General features: G+C 40.0%; 1 protein-coding gene across 2 annotated transcripts in view; it reads right to left on the reverse strand.

Moving 5' to 3' along the window:
• MARCH6 (membrane associated ring-CH-type finger 6) overlaps positions 1 to 17167 on the reverse strand; it is an 84576-nt gene that overhangs the window by 33398 nt on the left and 34011 nt on the right. Inside the window, 7 exon segments of one of the 2 annotated variants that reach the window (NM_001130535.1) lie at positions 343 to 401; positions 5694 to 5709; positions 5712 to 5744; positions 8316 to 8348; positions 9463 to 9524; positions 11477 to 11666; positions 13372 to 13540. In NM_001130535.1, coding sequence (NP_001124007.1) covers positions 343 to 401; positions 5694 to 5709; positions 5712 to 5744; positions 8316 to 8348; positions 9463 to 9524; positions 11477 to 11666; positions 13372 to 13540 — 562 coding nt within the window. 2 annotated transcript variants of the gene reach the window in all.

Here is a 17167-nt window from a genome sequence, read left to right on the forward strand (position 1 = left end):
TTACTTTTCTAAATTCACTATGGGGCAACCAGGCAAAAGGGAGAGAAAGGAGCACACAAGCTCATGGAACAGGTCAAAAATCAGCCTTTAAGAACATTTCCTCAGAGCATGTCTCTGGCCTGCCCAGCAGGAAGGGAGTCAGATCACACCTTCCACAGCTGGCAATGTCATACCATGACCTGAGCCACTTTTAGTTTAAAAGAAATGAACAAGATGGTACAGGGTAACTATTCCTTTGTATAAGGCAGACTGAGAAATGTAATAATTCTTTACATTATTGCTCAACAAATGTCAATTTGAGGGTAATTAATGACATTAAGTTTGTAAAAGTATTATACTCACATGTTCTTCAAATCCCAAACCAACAAGGGAGAAATGACCAATGTGGTAAGGGCAAAATGCTAAAAGGGGGAAAAAAACCTCAATGAAAACTTCAAAATCAAAACAATGAACACTCCAACTACCAACCCCACTAAAAGGAACAAAGGCTTCTCGGAGAAATGGAAGATTCAAGAAGGGGTAACAAAAACGCACTGGCTGTGATATTCTCTATAACTAGAGAACAAAAAAGTCATCAAGCTCTAATAAGCTCATGGTGAAAGGACACAAGAACTGTTGTGAGAAAGGTCTCACAGGCCAAAGAGATGTGAGCCAAACCCCCCCCCCCGCCAAAAACAAAAAAAACTTAATGGAAACACACTATATACAAATCCATAAGTTCATAACATTCAAAAAAAGGAAAGCCAAGAACAAAAACCACAAAAGGGAAAAAAAAGCAACATAACTGAAAATACTTGTATCACCAAGGGAAATAGTTCACGCATCAATTCCTTACCTGAAAACTAATATTTAAAGGAAAAGAAATGCACATCTGTCCTGCTTCTTTGAACAAATTTGGGTTAACTAAATAGTTCCACCAGATAAACACAAGCTCTTCTTTACAGAAAACCTCACCAGTAAGTATAAAAGAAAAATGATAGAATTTGAAAATCACCATTTTGCAATGCCTAATAAAAATACATTATTTCAGTCAAGTACCAAGGGATAAAAAAATTATTAGGTAAAATGTTGATTGCACACTAGATATCCGCATGATAATAAAATACAGGCTTCCTTCCCACCCCCCATAGATTACTTTCTGGTGGTTAAAGGAAAAAGGAAACCTAACAATAGAGACTTCAAGATACCATCACCCGGACCACAGTTAAAGGTGGGTAACCAGGCATCATCTACTTCCTGATATGTCTTTTAACAGGCAAAGCATGACCACTGAAGAGTTGACCCAGAAGTACTGAATCCAAATCTAATCAGGTCCTTAAAGGACACATAGAGACAAAGGAGAAAGGTAGCAGATGTCACCAGGAAGTTATCAAATACAGAAAGTAAGGTGCTTAGAGGATGGCTAACCTAGTCTCTTCAATAAATCAATGGCAAAACAGAGTAGGAGGAGTTCCCGAGGTGGCGCAGTGGTGAACGAATCCGACTAGGAACCATGAGGTTGCAGGTTCGATCCCTGACCTTGCTCAGTGGGTTGACGATCCGGCGTTGCCGTGAGCTGTGGTATAGGTTGCAGACGCGGCTCCGATCCAGCATTGCTGTGGCTCTGGCGTAGGCCAGTGGCTACAGCTCCGATTCGACCCCTAGCCTGGGAACCTCCATATGCCGTGGGAGTGGCCCCAAAGAAATAGCAAAAAGACAAAAAAAAAAAAAAAAAGAGTAGGAGCAGATGATGGGAGCGAAGAGAAGAAAATTCTAGATCAAAAAGAACTTAAGGCATTCCTATCGTGGCTCAGTGGTTAAAGAATCCGACTAGGAACCATGAGGTTGTAGGTTCGATCCCTGACCTTGCTCAATGGGTTAAGAATCCGGCTTGCCGTGAGCTGTGGTATAGGTTGCAGACACAGCTTGGATCCCACGTTTCTGTGGCTGTATATGCTGGCAGCTACAGCTCTGAGTAGACCCCTAGCCTGGGAACCTCTGTATGCCGCAGGTGCAGCGCTAAAAAGAGAAAAAAAGAAAGAAAGTAACCTTTAAAAATTGCATAAAAAGGCAAGTCTCCCTCAATATACTTTTTTCAAAATCTTGACTATTCTTGCCTGTGTTTTAAAAATAGATGAACTTCAGTGTAATTGAATAAATTTTTGTCTGAAACTAAAAACAAAAACAAAGTAACATGACCTTATTTGAATCTTCATTCAAACAAAGCAACTATAAAAATGACTTTTAAGAAAACAGTAGAATTTTGATATGATTTATGAGTAGGTAATATTAAACTTATAATTTCATAAAGTGAGATATTATGGTTAAAGAAAAAATAACCTTAAAATTTTCATGTTAAGAATTTTTATAGTCTCTTATCCTCAAGCCTTTCTTGCCATGTTAATAAAATTATGATACATTTTTAATAATCAAATCTAAGTATATTTTCTTCATGGCAAAAATAATTGAACAGTATAGATTTTAGCAAAGTGGAGAGGGACATTCAATCATGAAGACAAAAATCAGAGTGAATCCAGAGGGATCTGGTCACCAAATCTTTCTTTTTTTTTTTTCTTTGTCGTTTTAGGGCCACACTCACAGCACATGGAGGTTCCCAGGTTTAGGTGTCGAATCGGAGCTGTAACCACTGGCCTACACCACAGCCACAGCAATGCCAGATCCGAACTGTGTCTGTGACCTACACTACAGCTCACAGCAATGTTGGATCCTTAACCCACTGAGTGAGGCCAGGGATCAAACCTGTGTACTTATGGATACTAGTCATTCTTTCCACTGAGCCATGACAAGAACTCCCACCAAAACTTTTGGACCAAGTATTATTAAGAAGAAATTTTTTTTGAACAGGTATTCCCAATATACTTAAATTTGTTTAAAAATTATAAGTATGATTTTACTATTATGTGTTTTATAAAGCACAAGGAATTTTTAAAAGGTAAGAAAAAAACTACATGCAAAAATTTTCCTATTTTGTTTTCACATCTAACTCTGAGGATGACTCAAGCAGGCCTCTGGGAAAGGCAAATTTCCAAATTTCAACTCTAGGAGTTCCCACTGTGGCGCAGTGAAAACGAATCCAACTAGTAACCATGAGGTTGCGGGTTCGATCCCTGGTCTTGCTCAGTGGGTTAAGGATCTGGCATTGCCATGAGCTATGTGTAGGTTGCAGATCCCAAATTGCTGTGGCATAGGCTGGCAGCTGAAGCTCTGATTTGATCCCTAGCCTGGGAACCTCCATATGCCGTAGGTGCGGCCCTTTAAAAAAAAAAAAAAAAACTACAACTCAGTGACTTATAGCATATTCACAGGGTTGTGCAATATCACCAAATTTCAACTCTACTGGATTTCCTTTGTGGCGCAGCAGGGTAAGGATACAGCATCGTCATTGCAGCAGCTTGGTTTGCTGCTGTGGCGTGGATTCAATCCCTAGCCCAGGAACTTCAACATGCCATGGGCACAACCAAAGGAAAAAAAAACTCTATTTATATACATAAATATTAACCTGAAGTACCCATTTTAACAGTCAATTTCTATCCTATTACACAGCAACTAGTGGATAGGTATCCTGAAATTAAGGTCAGTTTCTTAGGCTCATTCTCTTCTACTGGGAGACATCGCCACCTAAGGTTTTGTTTTTGCAAAGTACATTATTACAAAGGTCCAAAAATGCCAGTAAAATTGCAGACAGCAACCCAAGTAGGAAAAGAAATATGAGTTCTCCTTAATCCCCATGACTATGTTCACCAAAAAGGCAAAGTATATTTCTAAAAAGAGGAAAATTCTTATTTCAAAAGATCCTTAATACAATGTATATAAGCTTACTAAAACAAATTTTTTTCATAGTATAAACTTAAGAGGCTGAATTAGAAAAAAAACCTTCTGGAGTTCCTGTCATGGCTCAGCGGAAATGAATCTGACCAGCATCCATGAGGATGCAGGTTCGATCCCTGGCCTCGCTCAGTGGGTTAAGGATCTGGTATTGCCATTGAACTGTGATGTAGGTCAAAGATGAGGCCTGGATCCCGTGTTGCTGTGGCTGTGGTGTAGGTCAGCAGCTACAGCTCCAATTCGGCCCCTAGCCTGGGAACCTCCATATGCAGCAGGTGTGGGCCTAAAAAGATAGAAAGAAAAAAACTTTCTTAGTTGAGATTTGCTGTACATAAATGAGTTATTTCTATAATTCATGCTTTAAAGGTGACCTGATCCTCCAAACATTACTTTAGCATTAAGCTTTTCTTATAAGAACAAAGACTTGAAGTCTATAGATTTTTTTTTTTCTCTCAAAGAAAACTTGGACAAGTCAAAACAGTTTCACATTCTATATATATCAATTACTTTGCATAATGAAAAACAAATGCAAAATAATCTGCAAATACATTTTCATCCCCATATGCAAGGGGAAACAACAAAAAATGGGCTTCCTATCAATTTGCACCATCTTAAATTTTTACTTAAAATTAAGAATCACTAGAACTTTTTTGGGGGGGGTTGTCTTTTGTCTTTGCAGGGCCACACCCACCTGTGGCACATGGATGTGCCATACACCACAGCCACCGCAATGCCAAATCTGAGCCATGTCTGCGACCTACACCACAGCTCACGGCAACGCCGGATCCTTAACCCACTGAGCGAGGCCAAGGATCGAACCCGCAACCTCATGGTTCCTAGTCGGATTCGTTTCCACTGTGCCACAACGGGAACTCCTAAGAATCACTAGAACTTTTAAAGATATTTTGTTTCAATAACTTTCTTTTGCTTTTTTATAGATAATATTCAGAAAACAAATTTTTGTCTCCTCTCAATCTACAATTATTCAGTTTAACCACACGGCTTTCTCTTGAAGACCGCTTTCTAGTCCCTGACACAGAGCAGGTAACCTGGAATTTAGCGAAAAGAATTAGGCAATCTTTACTCCTCCTCAGCAGAACTGAGGGATATCTCACATTCACTAAGGAAGGAACTTCTCGAAGACCTTTCGCACACAGAGATCTTCAGCCTGAGGTCTCTCTAGGAGACATAAATCATAGCACAGCCGAACCTGAGTCTATCAGACTCTATCCTGAAAAATGCAGGAGTTGAATTCTAAATCCTTGGTTTACTTAACTCGGTTTCCCTTATCTTTCCACAAAGTAGAAAAACCTGTCAGCTCCATCTCAGTGCTGCCTACCTTTCCCTCATGACTCCCAATAGGAGGGACTCTCAGTGCCGTCAGAGAATCTTCATTGCTGCAGTTGTGAGAGTGTCTGGAAGTGACTCTGCATTACTGGCATCTGGTTCTGGGGGAATTACACTGGGGGACGTTGCTGTCTTCTCTCAAGCCTACCTCCAGCTCTGTGACAGCTCCTGAGCCAAGGTCTCTGATAAGGCCTTAGTCAGATTCTGACATGAAAATAAGATCTTCTGCCATAGGGCAAAGCACAAAACTAACTCCAGAGGTGGGATATCACATATTCTCAAATCAATCTAAATTTGGCTTCTACAAAAGGAGATGGAAATGCCCCACAGAAGCAAAGGTGGTAAGTAACTACAGTCAATTTTACGTAGGAAAGAAAGTAACCTTACACCTGGGCCCTTCCTATACCAGATAACTGTCTAAAACTGCTTCATATATCTCTAAAAACAAAACCTGTAACAAAGCTCCTAGAATGCTAAAATCTTACCATAATACCAAAAATAAAAGTATTAACACCACTTACCAAAAACAAGAATGAAAGTGTGTTCAAAGACACCACCCAGAAGACATGTTCCTAAAGGAAAAGAGCATTAATAAAACATATGCATCTCCTACTTGGCATGTTTATGTTTAATCCATTTATCTTGTTAGAAGATTGAAATTTTCATTATAATTTTTTTTTTTTTTTTTTTTTTTTTTTTTTTTTTTTTTTTTTTTTTTTTATTATATTATCTGTAGATGTTCAGACAAAAAGTATATTGAATACAAAGTCATAAGGATTAAATGACAAAAAAGAATCATTTATCATTAATAAATTAATTCTGAGATTTCATTCAAAAATTATGTGCAGGAGTTCCCGTCATGGCTCAGTGGTTCATGAATCCGACCAGGAACAATGAGGTTGCGGGTTCAATCCCTGGCTCACTCAGTGGGTTAAGGATCCTCGGATCCTGAGCTGCTGTGGCTCTGGTGTAGGCCGGCGGCTACAGCTCCGTTTAGACCCTTAGCCTGGGAACCTCCATAAGCTGCAGGTGCGGCCATAGAAAAGACAAGAAGACAAAAAACAAAAATTATGTGTAACTTTTCACTTTTCATTAGATATCTCATAAAACTAAACTTAATACAACTCAAAATTTATCAAGTTATATCTGGGGGAAAATCAAATAACTAAATCCATAAACATTTCCATTTCAGAAATTAATTACCTACTACGAACTGCATTCTCATAATCGTCAGATTTCATTTAAGTCAAATGACACTCAAAAAAGTCCAAATAAAGAAAAATTTAAAAACCACATTATTGCTGAACATCGAAAAGTGAGCTGCACAGCACTTCTTTCAGTGTCCAGTGTGTTCTCACGACTTCTTCACGGTCACTTGATCTTCTCTTGATCCCTTTTCTCCCTACAGTGCCCTGGTCTTCTTGGTTAGTGTCTCAGAATCCTGGCCTGGCTCTACTTGGCCACTGATCCACTCCTCAGTCAGTATCATCACCTTCTATTCTCCCCCGAGTACTTTAGTCATGCTCCATGGTGACAGTCACCAGAACGTCCAAGCCCATTTGTCCAGGCCCACCGTCTCCCCTGACCATCAAGTTAAATGATGCTTCCGAGGGGGTAAGGGAACATTTCAGGGAATCTTTACATGGTAAGATTTTCTTTTTAGAAAGATTATTCTACTCAGATGTCCGTTATGCCACAAATCCAAATGGGTGACTAGCCTAAGAGATAACTACTACATTCCTACTTACAACGTGAATTTTTTGACTTCTTTGCCTTAATGGCTCCCAAAGTGTCCTTATTCCCAACATCTTTTGTGCCTCTACCTCTAGTTATCTTCTGCAAGAACTCCCTGCTGACGAACTCTCTTCTGCTAAGGAAGACTGACTAAGCCCTCTCTTTGGTGACTCTTTGTCCTTCACATACCTTCTGTCACTGAGTCTTCACCTAAAGTTCCTTATTCACCTGTTCATTTCTAGTACACTATACACCGTCTGCGAAAAGGTGCTCACTTCACTCATCTCTGAATCTCCCAGTAACTACCACAGCTGGCACATGGTAGATACTTCATAATTATTTTCAACTAATGAAGAAAGTCACTCCTGTGGTTTTTTCCTAACAACTGGAATAGATTTGAGTCAACAGACTCAAATTTTCAACTAACGAAGGAAGTCATCCCTGTGGTTTTTCCCTAACAACTAGAACAGATCTGAGTCACTGCCTCAATGACTTTTACCATTCATCTATGAGGAACTGCCAAAGTAAAGGAGAGAAATGAGGATATAGCCAAATACTACCTTCTATTCTGATTGTGACCAAACCTTGAATAGGAACTTGCTAGTATCATATTCTTACGAATCTGCTAATTATCATCAGGAATGTTCCTCAAAATCCTCACACTACTAACTTCAACTTCGTATTCTGGCACCCCCCCCCCCAAGGGCCAGCCTGAGGAGGAAGCCAACACTGTAGAAAGCAGAGGAGACAGATGGAAATTATCTGGGCCTTTGAGGACACTGCTGACCCCTGGATCAAGCGCACCTGACACCCATCCTTCCTCTCAACTTCCTCTTATTGACTGGGTCGGTTGGGATTGGGCCACCTGCAGCCAAAGTCATCTTGATACCCAAAGCTATTTAAAAATCCCAAATGGGAAATGACTTTGAATCAGAGAAGCTGGAAAGAAAATCATTCCTCCTTAAAGAGTAAGTTCTTTAAAGAACTGTTCTTCCCCTTTGAGCTATACTCTTCACTAAGCGGTAAAGACAGGTGGGCTGCAGCAAACAGTGGGGCTCTCTCTGGGAACACTGCAAAACTGCTGTTTTTACCAGCTCAGGCACTAAACAATGCAAGGTGGGACGTTAAAAGAAGGCCAAGTTTTCTTAACCACCATGAACTCTGTACTTCATTTTCTAAAAATCAAATGTTTTTAATAATTCCTTTTTAAATAGTATTACCTTCATGCTTTGCCAATATTTCCAATACACAAAACGGACTTTTTTCAACATATTGAGTAATCAAAATCCAAGGGCATTTTGACCTTTAGTATAAAAACCCAGCACACATTATAAATCTGAAATTACTGAATCACTAAGACAAATAATGAAGTCATAATTCTATTATTAAAAAAGATTAGCTTTACTTACTAGAAAAACTAGTGATCCATCAAGTCCTAGCATCTAAAATAAAAAATATGCATTAATTCAAGATGCAACAGGATTTTTTATTCTATTTATGAAAAAAGCTTATTTTCTTTTCATTATGTTACACATATTTCCCAATACTTTCCAATGCGGCCTATCATTTTCAAAGAGTGAAAAACTTCTGTTCATGAACATTTGTATTTTGGATCTTCTTTTACTCCAAACCATATGATTATATATAAAGTTTTTAAAATTCCACCTTGGGTTTTAATTATTACATTAGCTATGGAGCCAGTTAAGATCTGATCATACAGCTGTATTACTTTGTCCACTGAAGCATCAGAATAATACTTACATTTAACTTGTTACATCATTTTCTTTTTTTCTTTTTTTTTTTAATTTCAATGCTGCACCTGCAGCATGTGGAAGGTCCCAGGCCAGGGATTGAATCCAAACCACTGCTATGACCTACACAATGCCAGGGTGTCAGGGATGGAACCCACACCTACACAGCAACCCAAGCCTCTGCAGTCAGATTCTTAACCCACTGCATCACCACAGGAACTCAAAATTGTTACTTCATTTTCAGAAGTCACAATTTCAAGTTAAACATTCCCTAAGTGGAATACCATTTGTGTTAAAGGCCAGAAGATAGAAAAAGTCATCAATAGATCATCAAAATATTTCTTAATATTCTCATCACAAACAATACATCACTTCATTTTCTATAAAACTGTTTCTGGTAACTGTTTTCATCAAACCTAACTGCAAAATTAGGGTATACATCTAAACATGGCCAACTTTAAAATATACATTAGTGGAGTTCCCATTGTGGCTCAGCGGGTTAAGAACCTGACCACAGTGGCCATGGGTTTGATCCCTGGCTTCGCTCAGTGGTTTAAGGATCTCGTGTTGTATAGGTTGCAGACACGGCTCAGATCCAGTGCTGCTGTGGCTGTGGCAGAGGCCGGCAGCTGCAGCTCCAATTTGACCCCTAGCCCAGGAATTTCCATATGCCGCAGATGCAGCCGTAAAAAGAAAAAAAAAACTATATATATATATATATATATATATATATATACATACACACACACACACACACATTAGGGTTAAAACACCAGACTATTTGATAAAAAGAAGTCCTACTCACTCTTTCCCATGTAAGCTCTTCTGCAGCTCGATCCCATTCTAAAGCATTCCAGTTCATGTCATCTGGAAATATAATTACAGCTTAAGGATTACTGATGGAATTTGTATTATAAATAATAAAACATGTTCTCCTAAATTGGTGTTTTGTAATTGCTGTTGAGAAGCAAAACCACATTTAAAAAATTTCCACATTGAGTATTTCTTAGGCAATAAAAAATTCACATATAAACACAACATATAAAATAAACAAGAGGATTCTAGATTTCGATAGTGTTAAAAAGGAAGTAAACAGAGTTATGCGAAATAAAGGTATTCAACAGCTCTGAATCAAGAACCATCTGGTGGGTTTGAGAAAAGGAAGCCAGGGGACCAGAATTCTCCGGTGAGCAGGGGGTTGGTAGAAGATGTTGTATGAAATGCAGACAGGGAACAGATCAAATAGGAGGACCGTAAAGCCTGGGTTTTATTTTGTTCTTTAGGATAATTTGAAAATCTCTGACAGATTTTAAGGACAAAAGAGAAATACCTATACACTATGTGGCATAAGAATACAGTGGAGCAAGCATGAAAGAAGGACAAGCAGTCAGGACCTTTTGCATTAGACCAAGAGAAGAAAACGAGGGCCACCACTCAGGTAGGAGCGGCTGCAGACCCAGGGCCTTTGAACACACACCCACCTCTCCCTACAAAGGCCCCTTACTCCCCTTATACAACTCACTTCTTCCCATCCCTCAAGCCTGAGCTCAAACATCACTTCCTCTGAGCTACCTGGGTAAGTATCTTCCTAGTAGCATCCTCAGAGCAACCTGCACATTTCTCACAACGTGTAATAACAAACGCGTCCACTTGGATATTTTTGCTTCCTCATTAGACCAGAAACTCCATGAAGGGAGGGGTCTGGTGTTTGAGTGTCTGGCACACAGGAAACACTCAGGTATCAGTAATGAAAAGTGAACCAGAGACAGTGCAGCACTTGACAGGAAAACTCTGGGGTGGGAGATAAGAAAAGAACACGTACAATGACTGAGAGCTGACGGGCAGGGCAGGCCAGTCTCTCTCAGATCGTTCACATTCTGGAATTACACTGCCAGAAAATGAAAACGGGGTTTCTTCAGGTGATACCTGGCCGGCAGTATACACTTCAAGAATTCTTCTTTGATATTAAAAGTTGCACTAACTCAATAAAAACGACAAAGAAATAAGATAAAACTGTATCAAATTCCTTTTTTAAAAAAAATAGGATCTAGGGAGTTCCTGCTGTGGCACAGCAGGTTGGGGAATCTGGCATTATCTCTGTGGCGGCACAGGTTCAGTCCCCAGGCAGGTGCAGCTATGCCATGAGTCACGGCTGTGGCACAGATTCACTCCCTGGAGGTGTGGCCATTTAAAAAAAAAAAAAAAAGATCAAGTTAAAAAAATTTCTTTCTATCCATCCTATAAAAAGTCCTACATAACTGGGTTATGATGATCGTTACATAACTATAAATGTAATAAAACTGAGTAATAAAAAAAAGTCCTATGCAGGGGTTCTTGCTATGGTTTAGTGGGTTAAGAACCTGACAAAGCGTCCATGAGGATGCAGATTAAATCCCTAGCCTTGTTCAGTGGGTTAGGGATCCAATGTTGCTGAAGCTGTGGTGTAGGCCACAGATGCAGCTTGAATCCCACGTTGCTGTGGCTGTGGCACAGGCCAGCAGCTTTAGTTCCAATTTGACCACTAGGCCTGGAACTTGTATATGCCACGGGTGCAGCCCTAAAAAGAAAAGAAAAGAAAAAAAGACCTGTGTAAAGTAAGATTTTAAAACATAAAATGTGCCTGCTTCACAGGAAAAAAAAAGAGTATGCATATCTGCAAAAGTAGATCCATAAATGCGAGTTTGCCAAAATAAAATAAAAACTTAGAAATAGAACTTCAAACCCACTAAATTTTGAAAACTCTAGTCCTCCTCAAGGAAAACTGAGAATGGACTCGTGGTCTGAAGAAGGGGTAAGGATGGCTGGCAGCCCTCACTCACCCTGTGCCCCATTGTTGGCATCAGCTGCATCTTCCCCTCCAGCTTCATCCTCCTCCTCATTCTCCTCCTCCTCCTCCTCCGCCTGGTCATCCTGGGCATCAGGGTTTTCTCCCACCACTGCGTTCTCGGCAGGTGGGTTAGCAGGCTGGTCGGGGGCAACATTTTCAGCACCATTTCCTCCTGCTGGAGCCTAAAATGACAGAGGAGCCCAGAAATTTGGCTAACTTGTCTCAGTTTTGCTCTACTTCCATATCATACTCTCCCTTTTAAAGAATCAAAACTAACAAACAGACACAAATTATTAAAACTTAAAAAAACACCTCTAAGAACATCTCTTCTCAGCGTATCTGAATTTGGATCACCTTAGTAAATAAGAACATAAACTGAGTTAACTGTGGGTGTGTGTGTGTATTCATTCAGTAGAACTTTCAACATTTCACGCAGCATTCTAGAAAATGGGTTAATGAATCTGATTATGTTAGATTCATCATTCCACAATCCTTTTTCATAAGGCATCTCTTGTCTCTACTGACCACTTCAGGGATGAAAATGTGTGTGTATATATACATATCTGTTTGTTTACACGTGTACTGACATATAACTCAATTCTCAGTTATCAGTTAACACTTGGGAAAAGGTTTCTTTTTTTTTTTTGTCTTTTTGCTATTTCTTGGGCCGCCCCTGCGGCATATGGAGGTTCCCAGGCTACGGGTCGAATCGGAGCCATAGCCACCGGCCTACGCCCGAGCCACAGCAACGCGGGATCCGAGCCGCGTCTGCAACCTACACCACAGCTCACGGCAACGCCGGATCGTTAACCCACTGAGCAAGGGCAGGGACCGAACCCGCAACCTCATGGTTCCTAGTCGGATTCGTTAACCACTGCGCCACGACGGGAACTCCCGGGAAAAGGTTTCTAATTCCTGCTCGGGAGCTATGATAAGCCTATCCACATGGACTTTATCAGCTCCCACATGCACACTGGCTCTTCCTGAGTTCTGCTGCCTCTGCCAAATGTAAAGGCCCAGCTGTAGCCAATCAAAACACTGAACTCCTATGGAGTTAATGAAGAGTCTAAAAGAATGCTTCAAACTATGAGGTAAAATGATAAAAGTAATACTACGTAGTAAGAACAGCATCCTTGCTTCATAGTTCCCTTTTTCATATGTGCGGTTTTCAAAGAAGCTGTACTCCTAATTCTGTAAAGGGCATGGCAGAATTTATGAAATCAGTCTTCACACTAAAAAAAAAGCAGGTCTTTTAATGAAAACTTAAGGTGTTAATTATCATTCTGAGCTAATTTTAGTCAGTTTTTTACAACGACATTTTATGAAGTGCAAATTGTTTTATATTAAGTAGCCAATATTTTTACATTTTCAGCCCTATAATTTCTCAGCAAGCAAGATACTAAATATCATTTCTCATATCCTCTTCTCAAGCCTCTAGCAAATGCCCTTGTATCTAAGTGTGTCATCTCTCATAAAAGTAAAACTGTACAAGACTGTTATCAACGGCGTTCCATTTTTTCTACTTTGGGTAATGGTTCTACTAACAGCAACAAAGATGAAGCATTTTACACATGAAGAAACGAGTGAACAAAGTGGGTAGGGGGCCTCCTCAGCTGCATGCCAGGCCAGCATTAAGCAGTTAACCCAGGCAAAGAGAACAAGCACATCACTAAACCCCCAAATACTGCTCACAATCTCACTAGGAAACCAAAAGGCAAAGTCACAACAGCATTCCTTTACATCCTTCAACCTTCTCCCAAACCTTGTCACTATCATGCTTTCAATAAGGGTCATGGGAGTCAAGAGTCTAGGTCTCAGAAGGTGACAATAATTTGGGTAGGCTTATGACCTACCCAAATAAAGTGAACTTGGGGGTGAGGGAGTTACCTCATTTTGGTGATGCCCAGCAGCATTGAAGGGCGGAGCAGCATGCTCCAGCCAAATCGGGGCTCCTCCGTGGACGATCTGCTCTCGCAGCCACACCAGGCTGATGAACGCACAGAGTGTGCATGTCACCACAAAACAACCCTGCAAACAATCTGCCAATAAATTGTCCCTATTAAAAAAAAAAAAAAGCATATAAGATTACTCTAAAGAACACATAAGAAATCAAAGGTAACAATATTCATTTTACACAAAAATTTCAGAAAGAACAGTCAGAGAAGACAGTCATAACTTCCCGTGAAGATCACTCTCTCGAAAAGAATTATTTCTGAGGATGGTGACATTTTATCTATCTTACAAGCTGGCCATATATGTTTATTTCAATATTGGTACTGTATGTGTTTATGTTATAGAAGGCAAAGAATAACATCAGAACTACACAAATCAGCCAACTCAGCTATCCAGCCTCTCTTTGAACATGGCTGAGAAAAAGGATGGCAGAATGCAAAAAAAAAACAAAAGTAGCCGAAAACTTGATAAACATCAAGAATCAGGTATGTGTGATTTACCAAAGGTAAAGGACTCTGTCCAACCCTTATGAAGAATTTCTGTATCCTTATTTTACATATAAATTTCACAAATCAGGTTAGTTGATACCTAAGCCATGAAAATGAACAGAATTACCAAATCAGAAAGGTGGAGCAGGGCCTCTCGAAAGGCCCAAAGACAAGATAAAAAGGCAGGCAGAGGAGTTCCCGTCATGGCGCAGTGGTTAACGAATCCGACTAGGAACCATGAGATTGCGGGTTTGGTCCCTGCCCTTGCTCAGTGGGTTAACGATCCGGCGTTGCCGTGAGCTGTGGTGTAGGTTGCAGATGCGGCTCGGATCCCGCGTTGCTGTGGCTCTGGCGTAGGCTGGTGGCTACAGCTCCGATTCGACCCCTAGCCTGGGAACCTCCATATGCCGCGGGAGCGGCCCAAGAAATAGCAACAACAACAACAACAAAAAGACAAAAAAAGACAAAAAAAAAAAAAAAAAAAAAAAAGGCAGGCAGAGAGATGCACAGCACATGATGTATGAGGCAAAGAAGCCTGTGGTACATTTTACAAATGTCTCAGAAAGCAGATTAAATTTTGATGCTAACTGCAAATATACCAAAAGTATATTAATTCCTCAACAAATTCTGACAAATCAAGTATGGTTCCTTTATAATGATACAGGAAGATACAGGGAATATCAGGAAAATATTCTAATACTGAAGACATCTTTGCTCTTTTCCTCTCTGAAGGGGCGTGTCCCTCCCTGGCAAAGGTAAGTCAGGAATCTTGGCAGCCCTTGGATTTCACTGTCACATGGAATGCCTTGACTTTCTTCCTTCATGGAGAACCTGAGGAAGGTCTCTGAGAGACCTCAGGCTCATAGCTCCAGAGTGAACTGACATGGCCCTGAGATATCACCTGGAAGACACCTTCATCTGTAAAGACGAACACTAATCACCCACTTGCTAAGGAACTCTCCAGATCACTAAAATTTTGATAGGTTGGGACTAAAATACCCCCTCCTCTATTCCTTCCTCATCATCAGCAGTAAGAATAGCAACTGCTTGTCATAGATTTTAAATGGTTACAAACTTTTTATAGTAGCCTTTATTTTTCCCTCACACCTTGAGTCTAGGCTGGTTTGTGAACTGTCTGGACCAGAAGTGGTATTTCCCAAGTTCTAGAGCCTAGAAAAGGACTTTTAAGTTTCCATTCTATTTTTTTTTTTTTTTTTTTTGTCTTTTTGCCTTTTCTTGAGCTACTCCAGCGGCATATGGAGGTTCCCAGGCTAGGGGTCTAATTGGAGCTGTAGCCACCAGCCTATACCAGAACTACAGCAACGCGGGATCCGAGCCAAGTCAGCAACCTACACCACAGCTCACAGCAACGCCAGATCCTTAACCCACTGAGCGAGGCCAGAGATCGAACCCACAACCTCATGGTTCCTAGTCGCATTCGTTAACCACTGCGCCACAACGGGAACTCCTCCATTCTCACTCTTTTAGAATGCTGCCCTGAGATCACCATGTAAAGAAGCTTTGCTAGCTTTCCAGAAGATAAGAGGCCATGCAGAAGAACCAAGGTACTCCATCTTATGCTATCCAACACCAGTGAAATACATGTATATTAGCTGAGCTCAACTGGAACTGCTAACCCCCAGAATTATGAACAGATACAACAGCCATTGTTTTAAGCCACTAAGTTCTGGGGACTGTATGTTTCACAGCAAGAGTTAACTGATACAATGTGCCTAGAGGTGATCTGATGACTGAACTTCAGAGTATGCAGCAGCTGCTAAGTATTATGAAATTTTAAATAACCTTTCAGAAAATGTATTCTATAAAGAAAATTAAATACTACTCTGAAAAAAATGAGTAATTTAGTTACACGTACTTTCAGAAAAACTGGCTCAATTCTTCAAATTTTAAAAGACAGTATGAGATTATAAAACCAATCCATGCTTACAATTTCTTTCAACTATCCCCATTAAGCCTACAGCATTCATCCCGTGTCAGTAAGTAAGCTCACATATAATTTTTAATACATTTGTGAATTTAATCTTTGAACAGCCCATCCAAAACCCTGAGGCATTATCTTTTCCATCTTATGGATGAGAAAACAGCGGTCAGAACTGTCCAGTGATTTGCCTAAAGTCACTAAAAAACTGGTAGATGCAACAACTTTTTTACTGCAATGCCAGGGTTCTGTCTATTACAACCAGCTACCTTGCTGCATCACCTAAGTGATCACACTTGCCAAACAACCAGATGTTTAATGGTTCTACCAATAAGAAGTAAAGGTGGGAAGTTTCCGTTGTGGCTCAATGATAATGAGCCCAACTAGTATCCATGAGGATGCAGGTTCAACCTCTGGCCTCACTCACTGGGTTAAGTATCTGGCATTGCCATGAACTGTGGTGTAGGTCGCAGATGAGGCTCGGATCCTGGGTTGCTGTGGCTGTGGTGTAGGCCAGCTGCTGCAGCTCCAATTCAACCCCTAGCCTGAGAACTTCCATATGCTGCACATGTGGCCCTAAAAAAGGCAAAAAAAAAAAAAAAAAAAAAAGTAAAGGTGGTAGGAAAGTAGAATACTGCCTTATTTGGAACTAACAATTCTTCAATTCTTCAAACTTGCCTGTTCTATCCAAAAAGGTATCACCAGCAAGTAGGAAAAACAAGTGGCAGACACACCTAATGTTTCTAAGTATTTTCAACCATGACTAAAAAAGATGTAGACACAAGAGATTTAAAAAAACCTCCCCCTTGAGTTCTATCAGAAATGTAATATCCTCTTCTGCTCTCTTCTGTTGCCATTTGGCTTATTTTCTTTATGGTAACATACTCTGAATGCTTCTGTTCTACAAGAGGGAGTCTTATATTAAAGGCCTTTACCGACATAGGGTTCAGAAACCTAAGGTCAGTTGCGTACAAAAGAAGATTTAGAAAATACAGTTGCAATGTTTTGTAAGCATAACATTCTAATAATCTTGAGATAGTTAACCACTTATAGTATTTCTAATTCTAACATTAATAATAAATAAAACGAATATGTTTTTCCCAAGAAACTACAATTACAATGCTTCGATTCAATTTAGATAACAGTAAAACTACAGTGAGCAAGTTTTTAGAGTCCGTATTCAAATAATCACAAAAAATATTTTAAAAAGAATTTTGAATTCAAATGTCTGTGTTGTTAAGAATGCATGTTTAAATGAACTCTTAGGAGTTCCCGTTATGACTCTGCAGGTTAAAAACCCAAT

Source organism: Sus scrofa, chromosome 16 (assembly GCF_000003025.6).
Source record: "Sus scrofa isolate TJ Tabasco breed Duroc chromosome 16, Sscrofa11.1, whole genome shotgun sequence".
Classification (NCBI taxonomy): domain Eukaryota; kingdom Metazoa; phylum Chordata; class Mammalia; order Artiodactyla; family Suidae; genus Sus; species Sus scrofa.